Genomic DNA, 17,203 nt, shown 5'->3' with positions numbered 1-17,203 from the left:
GTCTGTCTCACTTCCTCTCGGGAGGCGGGCTCTCAGCGGGCGCCGCCCCTTACGGATAGACTCGGACGGGTTCGGGAGACTTGGCCCTCTGGCGCCTGCTTCTCGTTCCGCTTCTCCTCCCGCCCCTCAAGCTCAAAACCCAGAATCGAAACTGTGCTGTGATCCATGCAGCGGGAGCCTGCACTCGCCCAATCTCCGGGTCCCCAGCAAGACCCCGCACTGCCCCCCACACCCACCATGCCTCCCCCGGAGTCCGTCTCCGAAGACCACCAGCCCAGCCCCAGCCACAGCCCCACGGAGGTACTACTGGGTTTGGGGAGATGGGGTTTAGGCTTTGTTGATTTGGTCAGTTGCGGGGAGAGGTGGGAAGGGAGAGGGCAACTTGGCCAAGCACCTCAAAGAGTGACACAGAGAGAAAAGCAGGCACTGGGTCCTGACCCTCTTGGCTGGGGTAGGGGTAAGTGAGACCAGGATGAGTTAGGGGAGCCTCTCCAGGCGCAGGGGGCAAAATGACCACGCTGGCGCTTTGCCTCCTAAGCTCCTGCCTCAGATGAAGGTCCACAGGTTAGGGAGAATGGCAGGAGCAGCCCTACTGCGCAGGCCTCTGGAGCCAGGAACGTGTCCCAGGTGTGGGAAAACCAAAACCCAAGTTCCCAGATCAGAAAGTGGGAAACTGGCCCGGATGAGAGAAGTGTCTTGGCTAAGGCCTCACAGCTCCTGTGGTGGTTTCTCTGCTAGGATACCTCCAGGATCCTTTTCTTGGAACACCCCTCGAGCACAGCCCCCGTCCACAAGGTCCTCCTCCTGGAAGCTTGCCTCAGTCTTCTCCCGGACAAATGCCCCAGCTCCCCTCCTCCCCCAAAGGAGCTACTTAACATCACTTGCTCTATGTTCTTCCAGGCCCTTTGGCTCCCTTTCATGAAAGCACCTTCTTGCAGTAACTTTTATTATTTGCATTATTAAAACTAGGAGTAATACTACTTAATTATGAACACTCCTCACGTGCCAGGTACTGTTTTAAGTACTTTTTTTTTTTTTTTTTTTTTTTTTTGCTGTAAAATATCCATAACATAAAACGTACCATGTTTTTAAGGATTTATTTTTTTTTTAATTTTTTAAATGTTTATTTTTGAGAGAGAGAGAGAGCAGGGGAAGGGCAGAGAGAGAGGGAGACACAGAATCCAAAGCAGGCTTCAGGCTCTGAGCTGTCAGTACAGGGCCCGATGCAGGGCTTGAATTCACAAACTGCGAGATCATGACCTGAGCCGGAGTCGGATGCTTAACGACTGAGCCACCCAGGCGCCCCTTAAGGATTTTATTTTTGTGAGTCATCTCTACACCTGACGTGGGGCTTGAATTTACAACCCTGAGATCAAGAGTTACATGCTCCACCAACCGAGCCAGCCAGCTGCTCCAAAAATTTAACCATTTTTAAGTGTACCTTTCAGTGGTATTAAGTAAATTCACAATGTTGTGTTACTATCACCACCCTCTATTTCCAGAATTCTTTCATCACCCCAACAGAAACTGTACTCTTTAAGCAATAGCTCCTTATTGCCCCCCTTTTCCCAGTTCCTGGTAACCACCAATCTACTTTCTGTTGCTATGACTTTGCCTAGTTTAGAAAGTGGAACCATGCAATATTTGTCCCTTTGTGTTTGGCTTGCTTTGCTTAGCGTAATGTCTTCAAGGTTCTCATAGCGTGTATGAGAATTTTCTTCCTTTTTATTTTATTTAATTTTTAAGGTTTTATATTTAAGCAACTTCTACACCGAGCATGGGGCTCAAACTCACAACCCTAGGATCAAGAGTCACATGCTCTACCAACTGAGCCAGCCAGGCACCCCCTTCCTTCCTTTTTAAAGCTGAATAATATTCCATTGCACATGTAGACACTTTTGTTTATCCATTCATCTATCAATGGACACTTGGGGTATTTCTGCCTTTTGGCTATTGTGCATAATGTGCCTAATGATGCTGGGAACATGGGTGTGCACGTAAGTATCTGTTCAGGTACTTGTTTTCAGTTCTTTGGGGAAATACATCTAGGAATGATATTTCTGAGTTTGTATGGTAGTTGTACGTTTAACTTTTTGAGGAGCCGCCAAACCATATTAAGCACTTTATACGATGTCATATGAGAGACGCTTTAATGTATCTCCTCTCTAAACTGAGTTCCTTGAAGGCAGGGATTTATCCCATCCATCCGGGTATCTCAGGGCCTAGGGGATGCTCAGTAAACTGTGGAGGGAGAGCTGGAAGGTGTGAGTGAGTGGCGGAGTGGGGTACTGGTAAGCCTCGGTTTTGTATCAGCCTGCCTGGAATGGGCCTCTGTGCAGCCACAGGAGTGGGTGCGGTGGGTGGGGACTCCTGGATTTCAGGCCTCACCCCTACCTCTCTGGTCCCCCAGAAAGCCGTGGAGGAGGAGTTCGAGTTCCTGCGCTGCCAGGGCTGCCAGGTAGAAGCCAAGTGCCCCAAACTGCTGCCTTGTCTGCACACGCTGTGCTCGGGATGCCTGGGGGCGCCGGGCACGCAGTGCCCCATCTGCCAGGCGCCCGGGCCCGCAGGCTCTGACTCGCTGGCCCTGGATAACGTCTTCTTCGAGAGTCTGCAGCGGCGCCTGTCGGTGTATCGGCAGATCGTGGACGCGCAGGCACTCTGCACCCGTTGCAAAGAAACTGCCGACTTCTGGTGTTTCGAGTGTGAGCAGCTCCTCTGTGCCAAGTGCTTCGAGGCGCACCAGTGGTTCCTCAAGCACGAGGCCCGGCCCCTGGCAGAGCTCCGCAGCCAGTCGGTGCGTGAGTTCCTAGATGGCACGCGGAAGTCCAACAACATCTTCTGCTCCAACCCCAACCACCGCACCCCTATGCTGACTAGGTGAGCCGGCCGGCCCAGGGTGGGGTGGCACATCCAAGATACCGGTAGAAGGTGCAGGGAGCAGAGATCCAGAGAGGCACATAGCTGGGAACGTGAGATGAGGAGCTTCTAGGGTCCTGCAACTCAAAGTGTGGTCCTCAGACCGGCAGCATTTGTGCTGTGGCCATGGCCGCAATTTCTGTTGTCTCCTACAAATGGGTAGTAATCGTTTCCAGTTCCCCCTGTAATAAATAAAGCTGCAGAGTCGGCTTTACAAATTTATCCAATAATTTCTTCAGGATAAATTTTGGAAATGCCATTGCTGGGTGAAGGGGTGTGAAAATTGTATACTTTGATACCTGTTACCAAACTGCCTTTAGAAAGTCTTACAGTGGAATTTTCCATGTCACAGCCATGGAGTCAGGGTATAGAGTTGGATTCTAGATGAGATGCAGGTAGTTCGTTTCTGTCCGAAAAGGCAAAACTGTAACACCGTACTATCTCAGGATGTCTATTTCGAAAAAACCCTATCGAATCCAGTTAAAATTATTTTTATTAAACAGCACAGGATTTTAATTCAGTATTTTTGATAATACGTTTGTATGTCAAAAAGTCACAAAATTTATAAAGAGAGGGGGCAAGTCTCCTTTCCACTCTGTCCCTGTCTGCTTAATTCCTACCATTTCTCTCTCCCTCCCTCCCCATCCACAGTTAACCATTGTTACCAGTTTTGAATGTTTCCAGGGTTTCTTTGGGAGTATACGCACAGATAGATAGGGGTATATAGTCTTATACATTCTTATTTTCCCTCTTTTAGCCAAAAAGGTGGCATATGAACGTGAACTCTCCCCACTCCCAATAGATTGCTTTCTGTAAGATTCTGTAGATCCCTTGGGATCCGCAAAGTGAAGGTATTCTTTGCCCATAGGGGACACACTCAGAACTGCATTCCTCCTAAAACTCACGGTGGCTTGCTTCCTGCTTGGACTTTTACCACCTGCACTACCAGAATGCATTTCCTGCAGGTTCCTCAGCCAACAGATAATATCAACTTGAATTTGGATTTCTTTGTTATTAAGATTCAGGTTTAGTGACTTTTTTATATGTTTATTGGCCATTGTTTTTTCTTCAATTGTGAATTGCCTATTTAGGTCCTTTACCTATTTGTTTGATGTTTTTCCTTCCAGAAATAAGTCTCTTTAATTGCAAGAACCAGTAGCTGTGCAAGTGTTTTTCTCAGGTTGACTTTTGTCATTTCATTTCCTAGGAGGTATTGTGTTTAAGTTTTTAGTTTTATCGAATCCAGTTCATCAGTCTCTTCCTTTACCGTGTCTGGCTTTAATCATGCTAGGAAAGACTTTTTCCCCCTTCCAATGTTAAAAATACTTTCTTATATTCTATTTTAATAATCTCATGGTTTTGTGTTTATAATTAAATCTCTAATTTGTATGGAATTTCTTTTTCTGCATGGTATAAAGTAGGATTCTCACTTTGCTTTTCTCTCCAAATGGAAAGCTGGTTCTCTCAACAACTTTTATTGAATAATCCACTCTTGCCTTGATCTGAAATGCCCTCTAATGCTCTACTAAATAACCAAGTAATCATGAGTATGTTTGCAAATATCTGTTCTGGGCCAATGATCTGACTATTCCTTCGCTAATCCTTACTGCTGTAGGGAATGCTGTAGCTAGCTTCATGTTTGATAAGGCAAATTAAATTCCCATTCTTCCTCATTTTTGCTTCTCTTTTGTTCTTACAGTTTATGTAATTTCAGAACCTACATATTCATTGGGATTTTATTAAATCTGGGGGGAGTTGGCTACATCTCTGGTTATATCTTTTGAGTTTTATAGTGCTATTGACATACTTCTTGAACTTTTAAACTATAGTTTAATTTATAATATTTAATAACCCTGTGAATAAAATATTTTCCATTATAATTTCTAGCTGGTCATCATTAACATGCTCTAGGCCTCCTGATTCATATATATTGGTATTAGACTAGCCATCTGATTGAGCTCTTTCCTTTTTGTAAGGTTTTCTAATTGATTCTTTTGGATTTTCTAGGTAAACAATCATATCATCTGCAAATAATAAAAACCTTTTTCTCTCCAGTATTTATGCATATTTCCTCTTTGTAGCTTTGTTTCATTAGCTAGAACTGCCAGAACAATATTGAATACTGCGAAGAAGTGGTCAGGAAAGGCAACTTTATCTTATTCCTAGCTTTCATGAGAAAGTTTATGCATTCTAATACACTGTTTATTATTGGCTTCCTTGGGTAACTTGACAAAATCACATTCAGAAAGTTGCCTCCCGCTTCTCTCTTACTACGAAGTTTTTTGTGGCTGCTATTTTGTTTTATTTTTAACTCGGGAATGGGTGTTCTTTGATCCTGTGAAGGTGTCCTTTTACCTTTCAGTGTGATGAATTATACAGAAGTATGTTTCTTTATGTTGAGCCGTTTTTTCAATTCCCAGGAGAAAAAACCCTATTGGGTCCTGATACTATTATTTTAATTCATAGCTAGATTCCATTTAATACTGTCTTATTTAGGCTATTATCTATATTTATAAATGTGATCAATTTTTATGAATATGTGTGATTTCTTTTACGTTTTTTGATCCATTTTCTACTAATCTCCTCCAGTGAATTTGTAAGCTTGTTTGAACATGGTATACACACACATACACACACACGTAAACTGCTTAGCACAGTGCCTGGCACATATTAAGTACACAGTCAATGTTAAAATCCTGTTCCTATAATTTCTCTGTTCTGCTTTAGAACAATTCAAGAACATAAGCAATTTGGGGTTTGTAGAAGTTTCTCGAGAAACTATCTGAGACTGGTGCTTTTTTTGAAGAGTCAGGTTTTTTCCTTGGTATTTGTCTGTTTTGGATCTTGAGTCAGATTTTCTGAAAATTTTCCAGTTCATCCTAAGTTCTTTCATAATTTAAAAATTTCTTTTATACCTGTCTCTATGCCCCCCCTTTCTTATTTCTAAATAAGATGTTAGTGGCTTACAAGTGGTCCCACCTCTGATATAGGGGTTGGGGTGGGTTTCTGTCCAGGTACAATGGGCAGGGCTGGTCCAGCCAAGAGCGTAGGATTCCCATCCCTTGATCAAGGTGGATGGTTTCAAAAACCTGATCATATTGCTTAAAAATCATACACAGACACTCACGATTCACACTGTTTTCATGATTTGCTAGCAGTTACTGGGAACACTCAACTTGTTTTTTCTGCACAAAACTTCAGTGCCATAAATAACCCACAGCTTTCTTCAGGTCACAATGCGGTCACAAACCACTCCGTCCTTTGACACCAAGCTGATTTAGGACTCTGGTTGGGGAGCAGCACCACAGGTGGCTTTAAACTCAGAACTCAGCCTGGGAATGTCTGTCCTGGGCCACTGGCATTGATCCTGATCACCACTTCCACCACTGGCGTGGAGTCCTCTTTTTTTTTTTTTTTTACCTTTATTTATTTTTGAGAGACAGAGAGAGATAGAGCCCAAGCAGGGGAGGGGCAGAGAGAGGGAGACACAGAATCGGAAGCAGGCTCCAGGCTCCCAGCTGTCGGCACAGAGCCCGACGCGGGGCTCGAACCCACAAAGTGTGAGATCATGACTCGAGCCTAAGTCGGGACGCCCAACCGACTGAGCCACCCAGGCGCCCTGCGTGGAGTACATTTCCTACTTCCTTCTATGTGGCACGCAGTCTGCTAGGTACTAGGGTATAAATGTGAACAGATACAGCCCTGGCCCTCTGTGAGGTCGCCATCTGGTGGAAGAACCAGATCTGCGACTAACCATCAAGGCTAGAAAGTGCCAGGAGGAAATCTGCTCACCCTGAGCTTGGATAATTGCCCTTTCACACTGTCTTCTACCTTGCTATCTTACATGTTCCCTTGCCAGTATCCCCATGCGCACTGGGCTGACATCGGGATGTGTGCTCGGTCATTTGTTAAGGACAGAAAGCAGGAGGAGCGCAGGCCCAAAAGTGAGTCATCTTCGAAAAGGCATTGACTGGCGTATGCAGCTTCCAAGAAGGTGTCACATTTAGCCTGACACATGAGAAAGGAGAAACGGCATTGGGGGCAGGACAGGGTGGGCCAGGAAGCCTGTACAAAGGCAGAGGCACTAGTCAGTCGGCTGCATTTCAGGAATTGCAAGTAAAGGGTATGCCTGAAGGCAGGGGCTGGAAGAGGGAACTGGGGTCAGACATGGGAGGCTTAGAGGATTTAGAACTTTATCCTAAAATTTTAGGACATAGATTATTCTCAGCTTGTTCCTTTTTCGTGCATTTCACTCTTGTTTTACCAGTGAACAGTCTATAGAACACACTTTGAGAGGGACCCTATGGGGGGGCTCTGCTGGAAGCCCACTGATGGGTGTTAAGGCAGAGGGTGGGACGGTCAGATTCTCTCCCTGCACTGTGGTTCTGTGAAGTGGGTAAGTTTGGGAGCCAGGAGACCCAGTATTTGTTTCTTTGGCTGCATACTTATTTATATTTCACCCCATTCCATAAAGCATTTGAGGAGATTGACCACTGTGCTGTTGGGCATACGTACCTAGCAGAAACTGAAGCAAAGGACCTGGACCAGGGGAAAGGGAGCCCCATTAGGAGACTGAGGCTGTGGTACAGATGGGGGTGAGGTCTGCAAGAATGCGGAGATGGAAGAATGGGGAAGGGGCCCAAATCTCACACTACCAGGGCCTGCCTCACCTGGAGTTAAAGGTGACCGCCAACCTTTCCATTTTGGGGATTGCTGGGGAGTGCCTTTTGCCCAATAGTAATATTGAGTCGAGGACAGCAGTTGAAACTGACTCCCATATCTGGGTGTCAGATCCCAAAGCTTGGCCGGATGGGGTGGAGGAATTAATCCAGAGGCATCAAAGCTTATAGCCAGAAAGCATTTGGATTAGTTGAGTGGAAAAAACAAAAGATCTATTAATCCAGTTTGAAAGGTGTGATGAGACCGTAACCTGGGAAAAGAGTTCCCAAGGCCAGAAGTTGGAATGATTTCACAAGAGGACAGGGAGAAGCAGGCGGGACAGCCCAGGGGAAGGTTCAGGGCAGAGACAGACAGATCGCAGTGGCAACGCTGGGGACAAGGAAGGGAAGGGCTGCTAGCTGAGAAGGAAATGGAAAAGACATCCTCATGGACCTCATGGGCTCCCCCTCAGGGCTGGGTGGGGGAAGAAGGCCAGATGCCACAGGTGCAAACTATGAGGAGCCCCCTTGCCCTCATGAACCAAGCAAGTGCCTCCTGAAATTCGTTTGCACCCTCGGTGTCCGGCTGGCCTCCTTGGCCCAGCCTGTCTGGGGCCTTCCTGGTACCCTCTGTGAAGTTATCAGTAAATTGCGTCTTCTTGGGGATTGATGATCTTACCGGGGTTGAAAGCTGACCCAGAAGCACCACATGAGCAAGCAGAAGGATGCTGCCAGGAGTTAGGGCACAAAGAATCCATTTCCAAGTTTTTCTATGAACTCACCCAGGGGACTTGTTTTCTGAGCCAAGCCAAGAGCAACTGCTTTTCCTTTCATGGGGGTGGGGGGCATGGAGCCCCAAGGTAGATTTGGTTGAATGCGTAGATAAGAGGGCCATGTGAAGTGTACCTTGAAGAGGTTTGTCTGTATGAGATACAATGAAAACAAACGTGTAAATTAGTAACAAATTTTTAGTCAGTCTCTTAAGCAAAAAATGAATGAATGGCTTATGTAAGAAGTGAACAGGGTTGTGGCCAGCCTCTGACCCTACTTGATTAGATATTCATATTATGTCAACAGGACCTGCTTTCTCTGTATTTCTTGTGACCCTTCTTTGCTCCAAGTCAGCCCCATTCACGGAAGGGTTTCTTCCTGTCGCTTGCCAGATGATTGTAGCTCCAGAGGCCCCTTGTACACACCCTCATTCTCAAATCCAGTGGGAGAAAGCAAGAATCCCTTCCCGGATTCTAAGCCTAGTCTGAGTTTGTTTCTGATTGGATCAGACACCCATCCATGCAGGCAACAGGTTTGAAGCCAGCCTCAGATGAAGCTTCCCAACTCCTTGGAACCTGGGCCGTCCCTTTCCAGCAGGAGGTGTTTTCCCTTTTCCAACCTGGGCAGAGAATGGGCTCTTCTGGTTGGAGTATCCCTTTTATTAATACTTATCTGTCTTTTGAGATGTTTTTCCTGGGCTGTTATCTTAATTCTCATGCCTTCTTGAAAGATTATTGAGGAAGAGAGAACTGTTCCCATTGTATAAATGAGGCAAGAGGCCAATGCATTAATGGGAGCTAACCCAACTGGGAGAACTTGTCTGAGCCAAGACCCAAATGGGGTAGAGGCTTTCCTGACTGCAAACCGTGTGTGCGTTTCCTGGCACTGCTGGCCACTACAGACAGGCAGTCCTCAACTAACAACTGGGCTGAGTTGCAAAAAAGGATTCTGCAAGTTGCTTGTTTAGAACTCGAGTGATTTTTCCCCTCAGACGTGGATTATTAAAAGAAAGCGTGCTATTTAAGAAATGATAAATTTAATTTTCCTTAACTTTAGCAGAAGAAAAAGATACTGAAGAAAAATTTTACTGAAGTAAAATTAGACTTTACTAAACTTCAAAGAAATGTTTCTTCATTGTAAAATGTTTCCTAAAATATCTAAGACTAAGCAAAAAAAAAAAATACTAAGACATTAAGAGGTTGTAGTTATTATAGTTTGGTTTTAATGAAACATTTCCATTTTAGACAATAGTAGCTAGAGTCTCTGCTGAAAAAGATCAGGATGGCCCACTCCCATCTATCTCTCTTGCTTCTATGTTAAAATGGCTCTCATGAGTGGCCCTGGCCCTTGTACTTTAGCATTCGTTCCTATAAATTCTTTATTTCAATTCAGCTCTTAATTGGATGGATGTTGTCAGTAAGCAGTCTAAATTCCTAGGATCTCTTAGTATTGAAAATGTTGGGGCGCCTGGGTGGCTCAGTCGGTTAAGCATCCGACTTCAGCTCAGGTCACGATCTCGCGGTCCGTGAGTTCGGGCCCCGCGTCGGGCTCTGGGCTGATGGCTCAGAGCCTGGAGCCTGCTTCCAATTCTGTGTCTCCCTCTCTCTCTGCCCCTCCCCCGTTCATGCTCTGTCTCTCTCTGTCTCAAAAATAAATAAAACGTTAAAAAAAATTTTTTTTTTAAAAAAATAAAATGTCTATCAGTTGCTCTTCTGTTTGAATGATATCTTGGCTGGGTATAATATACCTGGGTTACACTGTTGCCTTTAGAATTTTGTAGACTTTGCCGCATAGTCTTCCAGCATCAAATGTTCATGAGGAGAGGTCTGAGGCCAAATTTATTTGCTTTTTCTGTCTTGATACCTAAAGGTATTTTCATTCTTGAAGTTTATTAATTTAACCAAACTGTCTTGGTGTTGAGCATTTTGTATCCAATTCTGAAACCTGGCAGACTTCTTCAATCTAGAAATTCTCCTTATTACAGGGAAATTTTCTTACTCCTTCTCTTTTTTCCTCTTCCTTTTCCTCCTCATTGTACTCTTTTTTGCTCTATTGCCATTAGTATTATAATGTATTAGTATTGTTTCTTGGGTTTTTCTGATTCATAATCTTAACAGTATTACTATGATTTGGGGGGAACTGATTTGTTTAATGACTCTTGAATGAGTAATGAAGATGATGATAAATCATTTTATACACATTGTAGAAAAAGTACTTGAGACTATCAAAATTGTTGCACGTAAGGATTTACTGCCTGTTTTCTATTTTACCAGAGTCATTAACATTTAATGATTAACTTTAGTCTTTGAATTTTGTAACAAATTCCGCTTTGGCATCTCTTACAATTTGGATTTATTCTGCCAAAGCTGTTAGAGTTAGAAAAGCATTTCAAGATTGGTATAGCCAAGTAGAAGAGCTGCCTTTTTATGCCATGTGTCACTTGACTGATAAACAGTGTTTATTGTTAACTTAGTCAAATCATGTTTTTCTTATTCATGGCTTTAATTAACCGATTGTTTTAGCTACTTCCATCTCTTTTGCCATCTCATTTACTGAAATTAGATCAGATTTAAATAGTTTGTAGTCACTGTACTCATCTATGTGATAAACCTTGTCTTGCTGCCTTGCAACATTTCCTGGCGTGTAAATCCCTACTTCATCACTGTTCACTAACATTCAATATTGTATAATTGTAGTCCATTATAAAATGCAGTGAATTCCAAGTTATCTAAAACTGTTCCAAAAATCAAATCTCCTTTATTAACATATAGCTTATGTGATGCTTTAAAAATGTCTTGCACTTGATACTGTTTTGGCTTATACTTCTGAGGGGGGTCATTGCAATGGTCCCAGCATATGACGATCATCACATTTTAGAAATACCGTGTTGGTGGCACTGGGAAGGGTTGATTGGAAAGACCAGAGGCAGGGAAGCCTGTTAGGGGATATGCCAAAGGAGATAAGTTGTGATCGAGGCAAGAACAAAGGTGTGTAGCAATGGGAACTCATGTGACAGATTTAGGAACCAGGATTCTACCTCGGTCGTCTTTACATCCTAGTGCCATGCTCGTGCATAGTTGGTATTTAATATTTGGGGGTGGAGGGTAAATGAAGGTAGAATCAGCAAGAGTTAGTGATTTGTTGAAGGGGTTGGAGGGGGGCGCGTATCTGGCGTTCCCCCTTGGTCTCTGGCTTGAGTGGCCTTTCAGTGGGTCATAATGGACACGCCAGCCCTCTGTCTTGGGAGCAGGGACCTGCCTAGAAAAGAGTGGGGAAGGTAGATGGGTGATGGGCATTAAACGAGGGCAGTTGTCTTGATGAGCACTGGGTGTTGTATGTGAGTGTTGAACCACTGAATTCTACTCCTGAAACCAATATTGTATGGTATGTTAACTATCTAGAATTTACATGACAGTCTGAAGAAAAAAGAAAAGAGTGGGGAAGGAAAAGCACAAACTTTCTCTTTCTCATTCTTGGCTGTGGGGTTGGCATAAGATGGGTGTGAGAAACAGACAAAGCTTCCTCCTCTTACCTTTTCTCGCTGCTGCCTTTCTGGTGTCTTCCTCTCTGAGCCCTTAGGTTCTACGATCTCTGTCACCACCTTCTCAACCAATGAAGAGTTGGAGGAGGGGAAGTCAATAGGAATAATGCTTTCGCTCTAAGTATCCCAGGCTCTGCAATTACCCATCTCTTCTCCTGGCTTCAGAAATCTTTCCTCAACTCTGTTTCCCAGCAGAGCAGGAAACCAGTCTGATTGAAAGCATTCATATTTGTATGTAAATGACAAATGTATCCCTTTAATTGCCCTCTAGCCAATAATTTGAGTTTCCAAAGGAGGCTGTTCCTTTTGCTATTCCCTCAAAGTGGAAGCTCCCTGTCGCTCTCGTGGAAGTGAGCATGGTAGAGTAGAGAGTTTTTCAGTTCCCATTCAGACCAGCCGGGCTCTGCCCTGGAGTCCTGCTCTGGGGCCAGCTCTCCTCCACGGGTCCCATTTTCATAGGATTTTTGCTTCCTGGATTTCCCAGCCCTGTTTTTTAGAACAGCAGAAGTGGCATACCGCTCTGGCCTCAGCAGGAGGTGTGGCTACACTGGGCTGGCCTGACCCTAGTGGGAAGGGGACAGCCCAGAGACCACACTCAATATGATGTTTCCGTACTGTCTGAGGTTGAGAGGTTGACTGACCAACAGTAGGGCTAATATCCCTGCCGTGCAAACATGTGTAGTTAATGCCTCCCCTTCTTGCATGGCTCCAGAATGTCCAATGTGTAGCTGGCACTGTGCAGGTGACTTCCCATACACCAGCCCATCTTTGTCCTTGCAACAGTCTATGAGAGGCATTCTTATTTATCCCCATTTTATAGACAGGGAAGTTAAGACTCGAGAGAAAGTATTTTACTCCAGGCCTTGTAGCTAGGAATCAGAAGGGCTCAGATTCAGACCCAAGGCCGTCCACCTCCAGGACCCATATCCTTCCTGCTGTCACATGGCCTCTGGCATGGCAATTTAAGACATAGGCAGCTTTCAGATAGGGAGACTGAGAACCCAGGAAACATGTTGAGGCTTCTAACTAAAATATTAACGACATAGTCAATTCACTGAACAGTCATAAAGGGACAAGCAAAACAATACATGTCAGGGAAGAAGAGGAAAAGCTTTATTATTCCTAGATGGAATGTTTTCTGAGGGTTCTCCATTGCCTCCTCTTTAAAGTCCAAACTCCTTCACTTAGAAGTGATTATGGAAATTTTGGGAAAATGTAAATAGATGAAAAGGGGGAGGGAGGGAGAAAGAGAAAGAAGTAACTCCCATCAATATAGACTGTTTAGGGCGCCTGGGTGGCGCAGTCGGTTAAGCGTCCGACTTCAGCCAGGTCACGATCTCGCGGTCTGTGAGTTCGAGCCCCGCGTCAGGCTCTGGGCTGATGGCTCGGAGCCTGGTGCCTGTTTCCGATTCTGTGTCTCCCTCTCTCTCTGCCCCTCCCCCGTTCATGCTCTGTCTCTCTCTGTCCCAAAAATAAATAAAAAACGTTGAAAAAAAAAATTAAAAAAAAAAATATATATAGACTGTTTACTCTCCTTCCTGCCGTCTCTACAATCACATAAACCAAACTGAACAGAAGCAGATAGTTCTGTAACCTGCTTTTCTCACGATAGGAAGTTGTGAATGTCTTTCCGAAAAATACATAGTTTTGAATTTTTGGGTAGTCGCATCTGTTGAGTGTATGATTTCTTCCATTTCTTCAGTGGTTATAAGGTCTTTACCATCATCAGTAGTCAACTATCACACCTCTATGGTGTTATGGTTCATAGTTAAGTCTGTGACCCACCGGAAATGTATTGCGGCATCACGAGTGAAACAAGCCCTAATTTGCTTCTCCCCACCGCAGTAGCTGGTTTTCTCAATTCTGACTGTTGAGTGGAATTGTTTAATGTCCATTAGTGTGGGATGCTTTCTTTATTCTATAAAATATCACATTCTTATATGGATGCCAGGACCTAGATAAGTAATATCTGGTCTGTTCTGCTAATTTTCCTTCCTTTTTACTCTTGGACTAGTGCCACACACACTTCTTAAAATAATGGTAGTTCTATCCTATGTTATCTGGCAGAGAAAATTCCCCTTTCTGACACTGATTTCCCCAAAATTCCTTTTTTTCCCATTAAGTTTATTTAGTAGAGAGAGAGAGCGTGTGCAAGCGGGGTCAGGGGGAGGGAAGGGACAGAGAGAGAGGGAGAGAGAGAATTCCAAGCAGGCTCCTCACTGACAGCACAGAACCCAACATGGGGCTCGAACTCATGAACCTTGAGATCATGACCTGAGCAGAAACCAAGAGTTGGTAGCTTTTAACCGACTGAGCCACCCAGGTGCCCTTTCCCCAAAATTTCTTAACTATTTGATCTGTTTATTCTGTCCTGTGAAATTGAGAATCCATTGATGAAGTTTCAAACTCTCATCTGTAATTTGATTAAAATTGCTTTAAACCTTTATCTGAACTTGAAGAGAATTGATATCGTGATATTTATTTAGTGTTTCCAGTTGGGGCCTTGAGACACTTTTGTTTTTTAGATTCTTTCTCAGTGGAATTCTTTTTTCCCATGTATATATTTTTTGTTAAAAGTATGTCTACTTTTTTTTTTTTTTTTTTTTTGAGCATTTGAAAATTGTTGTTTGTGAATGAGAGCTTGGGAATTTTTTCCATAATTCTTTTCATTTGAATTGCTGGGATAGCATTCCATTGTATGGTTGTATCATAATTTATGCAACTGTTTGCCTAGCGTGTTTCAATTCTTTGCCATTATGGACTGTGTTGCATTGTACAGATGTTATTTTGTACATGTTGAGGTAGAGCTACAGAATAGAGACGCAGAAGGGGGATTGTTGGGTCAGAGGATAAATACATTTGTGATTTTGATGGATATTGCCAAACTGCCCTCTGTAGAGTTATTAGTTCTTTTCATAATTGCTCAGCATTTCTTGTTAATGGTATCATCGGTGAGCACTAATATCTCAGTCAATTATAATGATCGCAGTCTTTGTTGAGAACATATATGTAGGACTTCTCTCATTTGATCCTCTATAGAATTCCCATATGAGGTGGGGGTTATCCCTGTTTTACAGATAGAAGATAGAGGCAAAAAGAGGTTAAGTGACTTGCTAAGGGCACAGAGCTGAGGTCAGATCCACAGTTGCCCTCTGCTTCAGTTGACGCTTACCTCAGTCACCGGCCCTGCCTCTTGGTGATGGGTCTCTGTTACTTAGATCAGATTTCCCCATGTTGGAGTTGCTGAGTGCTCTTGACCCAGTGGCAACTCCCATGCTTCCCTCACGCTCTGGGCTCTCCAGGAAACCTCAGCTAGCCTAGCATAAATCTCCTGTATTTGATCAAGAGGTTCGAGCTCTGAAGCCTTGCCCTCTTCGGTGGTCTGGGGAGGTTGAGAGCCGACAAAGCCGAGGACCAGTGCCTCGTGCCACAATTTTGGAGTCAGGTTGGCCAGCACAGTCTCTGCTGGCAGTTCCAGGACAAGTTGATCTTTAACCGAGGCCAAAGTGGCTCCAGCTAAGAGCCTCTCTCCTGGCCTCAGGTGGGCTGACTTATTATCATTGCTGTTGATAACAGATGATAGCAATATTTCTGGGGAAGTAACTAACAATATTTTCCTGGTAGTATTTGAAGAGGCAGCATTATAGCGTTTCAGAGCCTGGACTTGTGCCTGGCTGGCTGGGTTTTTATATTAGTTTCCTATTGCTGCTGCAACAAATTACCACAAATTTAGGAGCTTAAAACATTACACATTTGTTACTATGTACCTCTGGGGGTCAGAAGTCTGAAATGGGTCTCCCTGAGAGAAAATTAAGATGTTGGCGGGGCCATGTTCCTTCTGGAGGCTCTTGGGGAGAATCTATTTTCTTGCCTTTTCCAGTTCCTAGAAGCTGCCTGTATTCCTCGGTTCATGACCCCCTTCCATCTTTAAAGCCAGCAGGATAGCACGAGACCTCTGCTTCCATTATCACGTCTTCCTTCTCACACCTGCCTGCCTCCCCCTTTTCCTTATAAGGACCCTCGTAATTACACTAGGTCCACCTGGATAATCTTCCCATCCCAAGATCCTTAATCACATATACAAAGTCCTTTTTGTCATAGAAGTTAACATACTACAGTTCTGGGAATTAGTACATTATTCTGCCTCATTATTCTGCCTCCTACAGTTTGCCCTCTGGACTCTATCACTTACCAACTGTGATCCTGGACGAGTTATTGTACCTCTTGTTCAGTTTCCTCATCCTTAAAATGGGGATATAATAATTCCTACTCTGTAGGATTGTTAGGAGGATTAAAAGAGTGATATTTCTCAAATACTCATAATATTGTCTGATACACAATAAATGCTGTGCAAGTGCTAGCTAAAATATATTAAGTAAATGAAAATAATGCACACCCTTTGATTTAGCATTCCTATTTTTTGTAACCTATTTCATAGAAACAAAAGCACCCATGTGTTAGGCCACATAAAGCTTTATCCATATTGACAAAAAAAGTACAAATAGGAAATCACTAGAATGTCCATTAACAGGAGAATGACTGGATCAGTTGTGGTACAATGTGGAATTTAAGGGGGCTATAAAGAGAATACATTAGATCTATACTTATTAGACCTAGAGGAATGTCCTGAACAAAAGTTAAATTAGAGGAGGAAGCTACAAAGACATTACTCATGATCTTTTATAGCATGATCTTTTTTTTCTTTTTAAGAACAAACGTCAACTCACCAAAATTGTTGTAGATACTTGAGCCAATTATTTAACCACTGATTGTCTCCCTTTCTTCATCTGTGAAATGAGAACAGCAATAATTCTCCCCTCAGTAACTCTAGTGAGGATTATATGGGATGAAATGTGAAAGCACCTGGGTGGCTCTGTAGGTTAAAGCCTCTGACTCTGGATTTCGACTCAAGTCATGATCTCAGTTCATGAGTTCAGGCCCCTCCTTGGGCCCTGCACTGATAGTGTGGAGCCTACTTGGGATTCTCTCTTCCTCCCTCTCTGCCCCCCCCCCCCAACTGTCTATCTCAAAATAAATAAACTTTAATACCTTTTTTTTTTAATTTATTTTTGAGACAGAGAGAGACAGAGCATGAACGGGGGAGGGGCAGAGAGAGAGGGAGACACAGAATCGGAAACAGGCTCCAGGCTCTGAGCCATCAGCCCAGAGCCTGACGCGGGGCTCGAACTCACGGACTGCAGATCGTGACCTGAGCTGAAGTCTGACGCTCAACCGACTGAGCCACCCAAGCGCCCCTTTAATACCTTTTTTTAAAGTTTATGTATTTTTGAGAGAGCAAGCATGTGTGCACGAGTGG

The 17,203-nt window shown here is 43.9% G+C and overlaps 1 protein-coding gene across 4 annotated transcripts in view; it reads left to right on the top strand.

Annotated features, from left to right (window-relative positions):
- The first annotated feature begins 31 nt into the window (after window positions 1-31).
- Window positions 32-17,203, top strand: part of PML (PML nuclear body scaffold) — a 39,755-nt gene continuing 22,583 nt past the window's right edge. For all 4 annotated transcript variants that reach the window (XM_042941439.1, XM_042941441.1, XM_042941440.1 and 1 more), the window contains exons 1-2: window positions 32-300; window positions 2,411-2,877. In XM_042941439.1, coding sequence (XP_042797373.1) covers window positions 166-300; window positions 2,411-2,877 — 602 coding nt within the window. In that variant the 5' untranslated portion in view covers window positions 32-165. The remainder of the gene's footprint in view (window positions 301-2,410; window positions 2,878-17,203) is intronic.

The sequence above is a fragment of the Panthera leo genome, chromosome B3, assembly GCF_018350215.1.
Source record: "Panthera leo isolate Ple1 chromosome B3, P.leo_Ple1_pat1.1, whole genome shotgun sequence".
Lineage (NCBI taxonomy): Eukaryota > Metazoa > Chordata > Mammalia > Carnivora > Felidae > Panthera > Panthera leo.
Note: the sequence above shows the minus strand (reverse complement) of the source record. Positions and strands in the feature narration are given on the sequence as shown.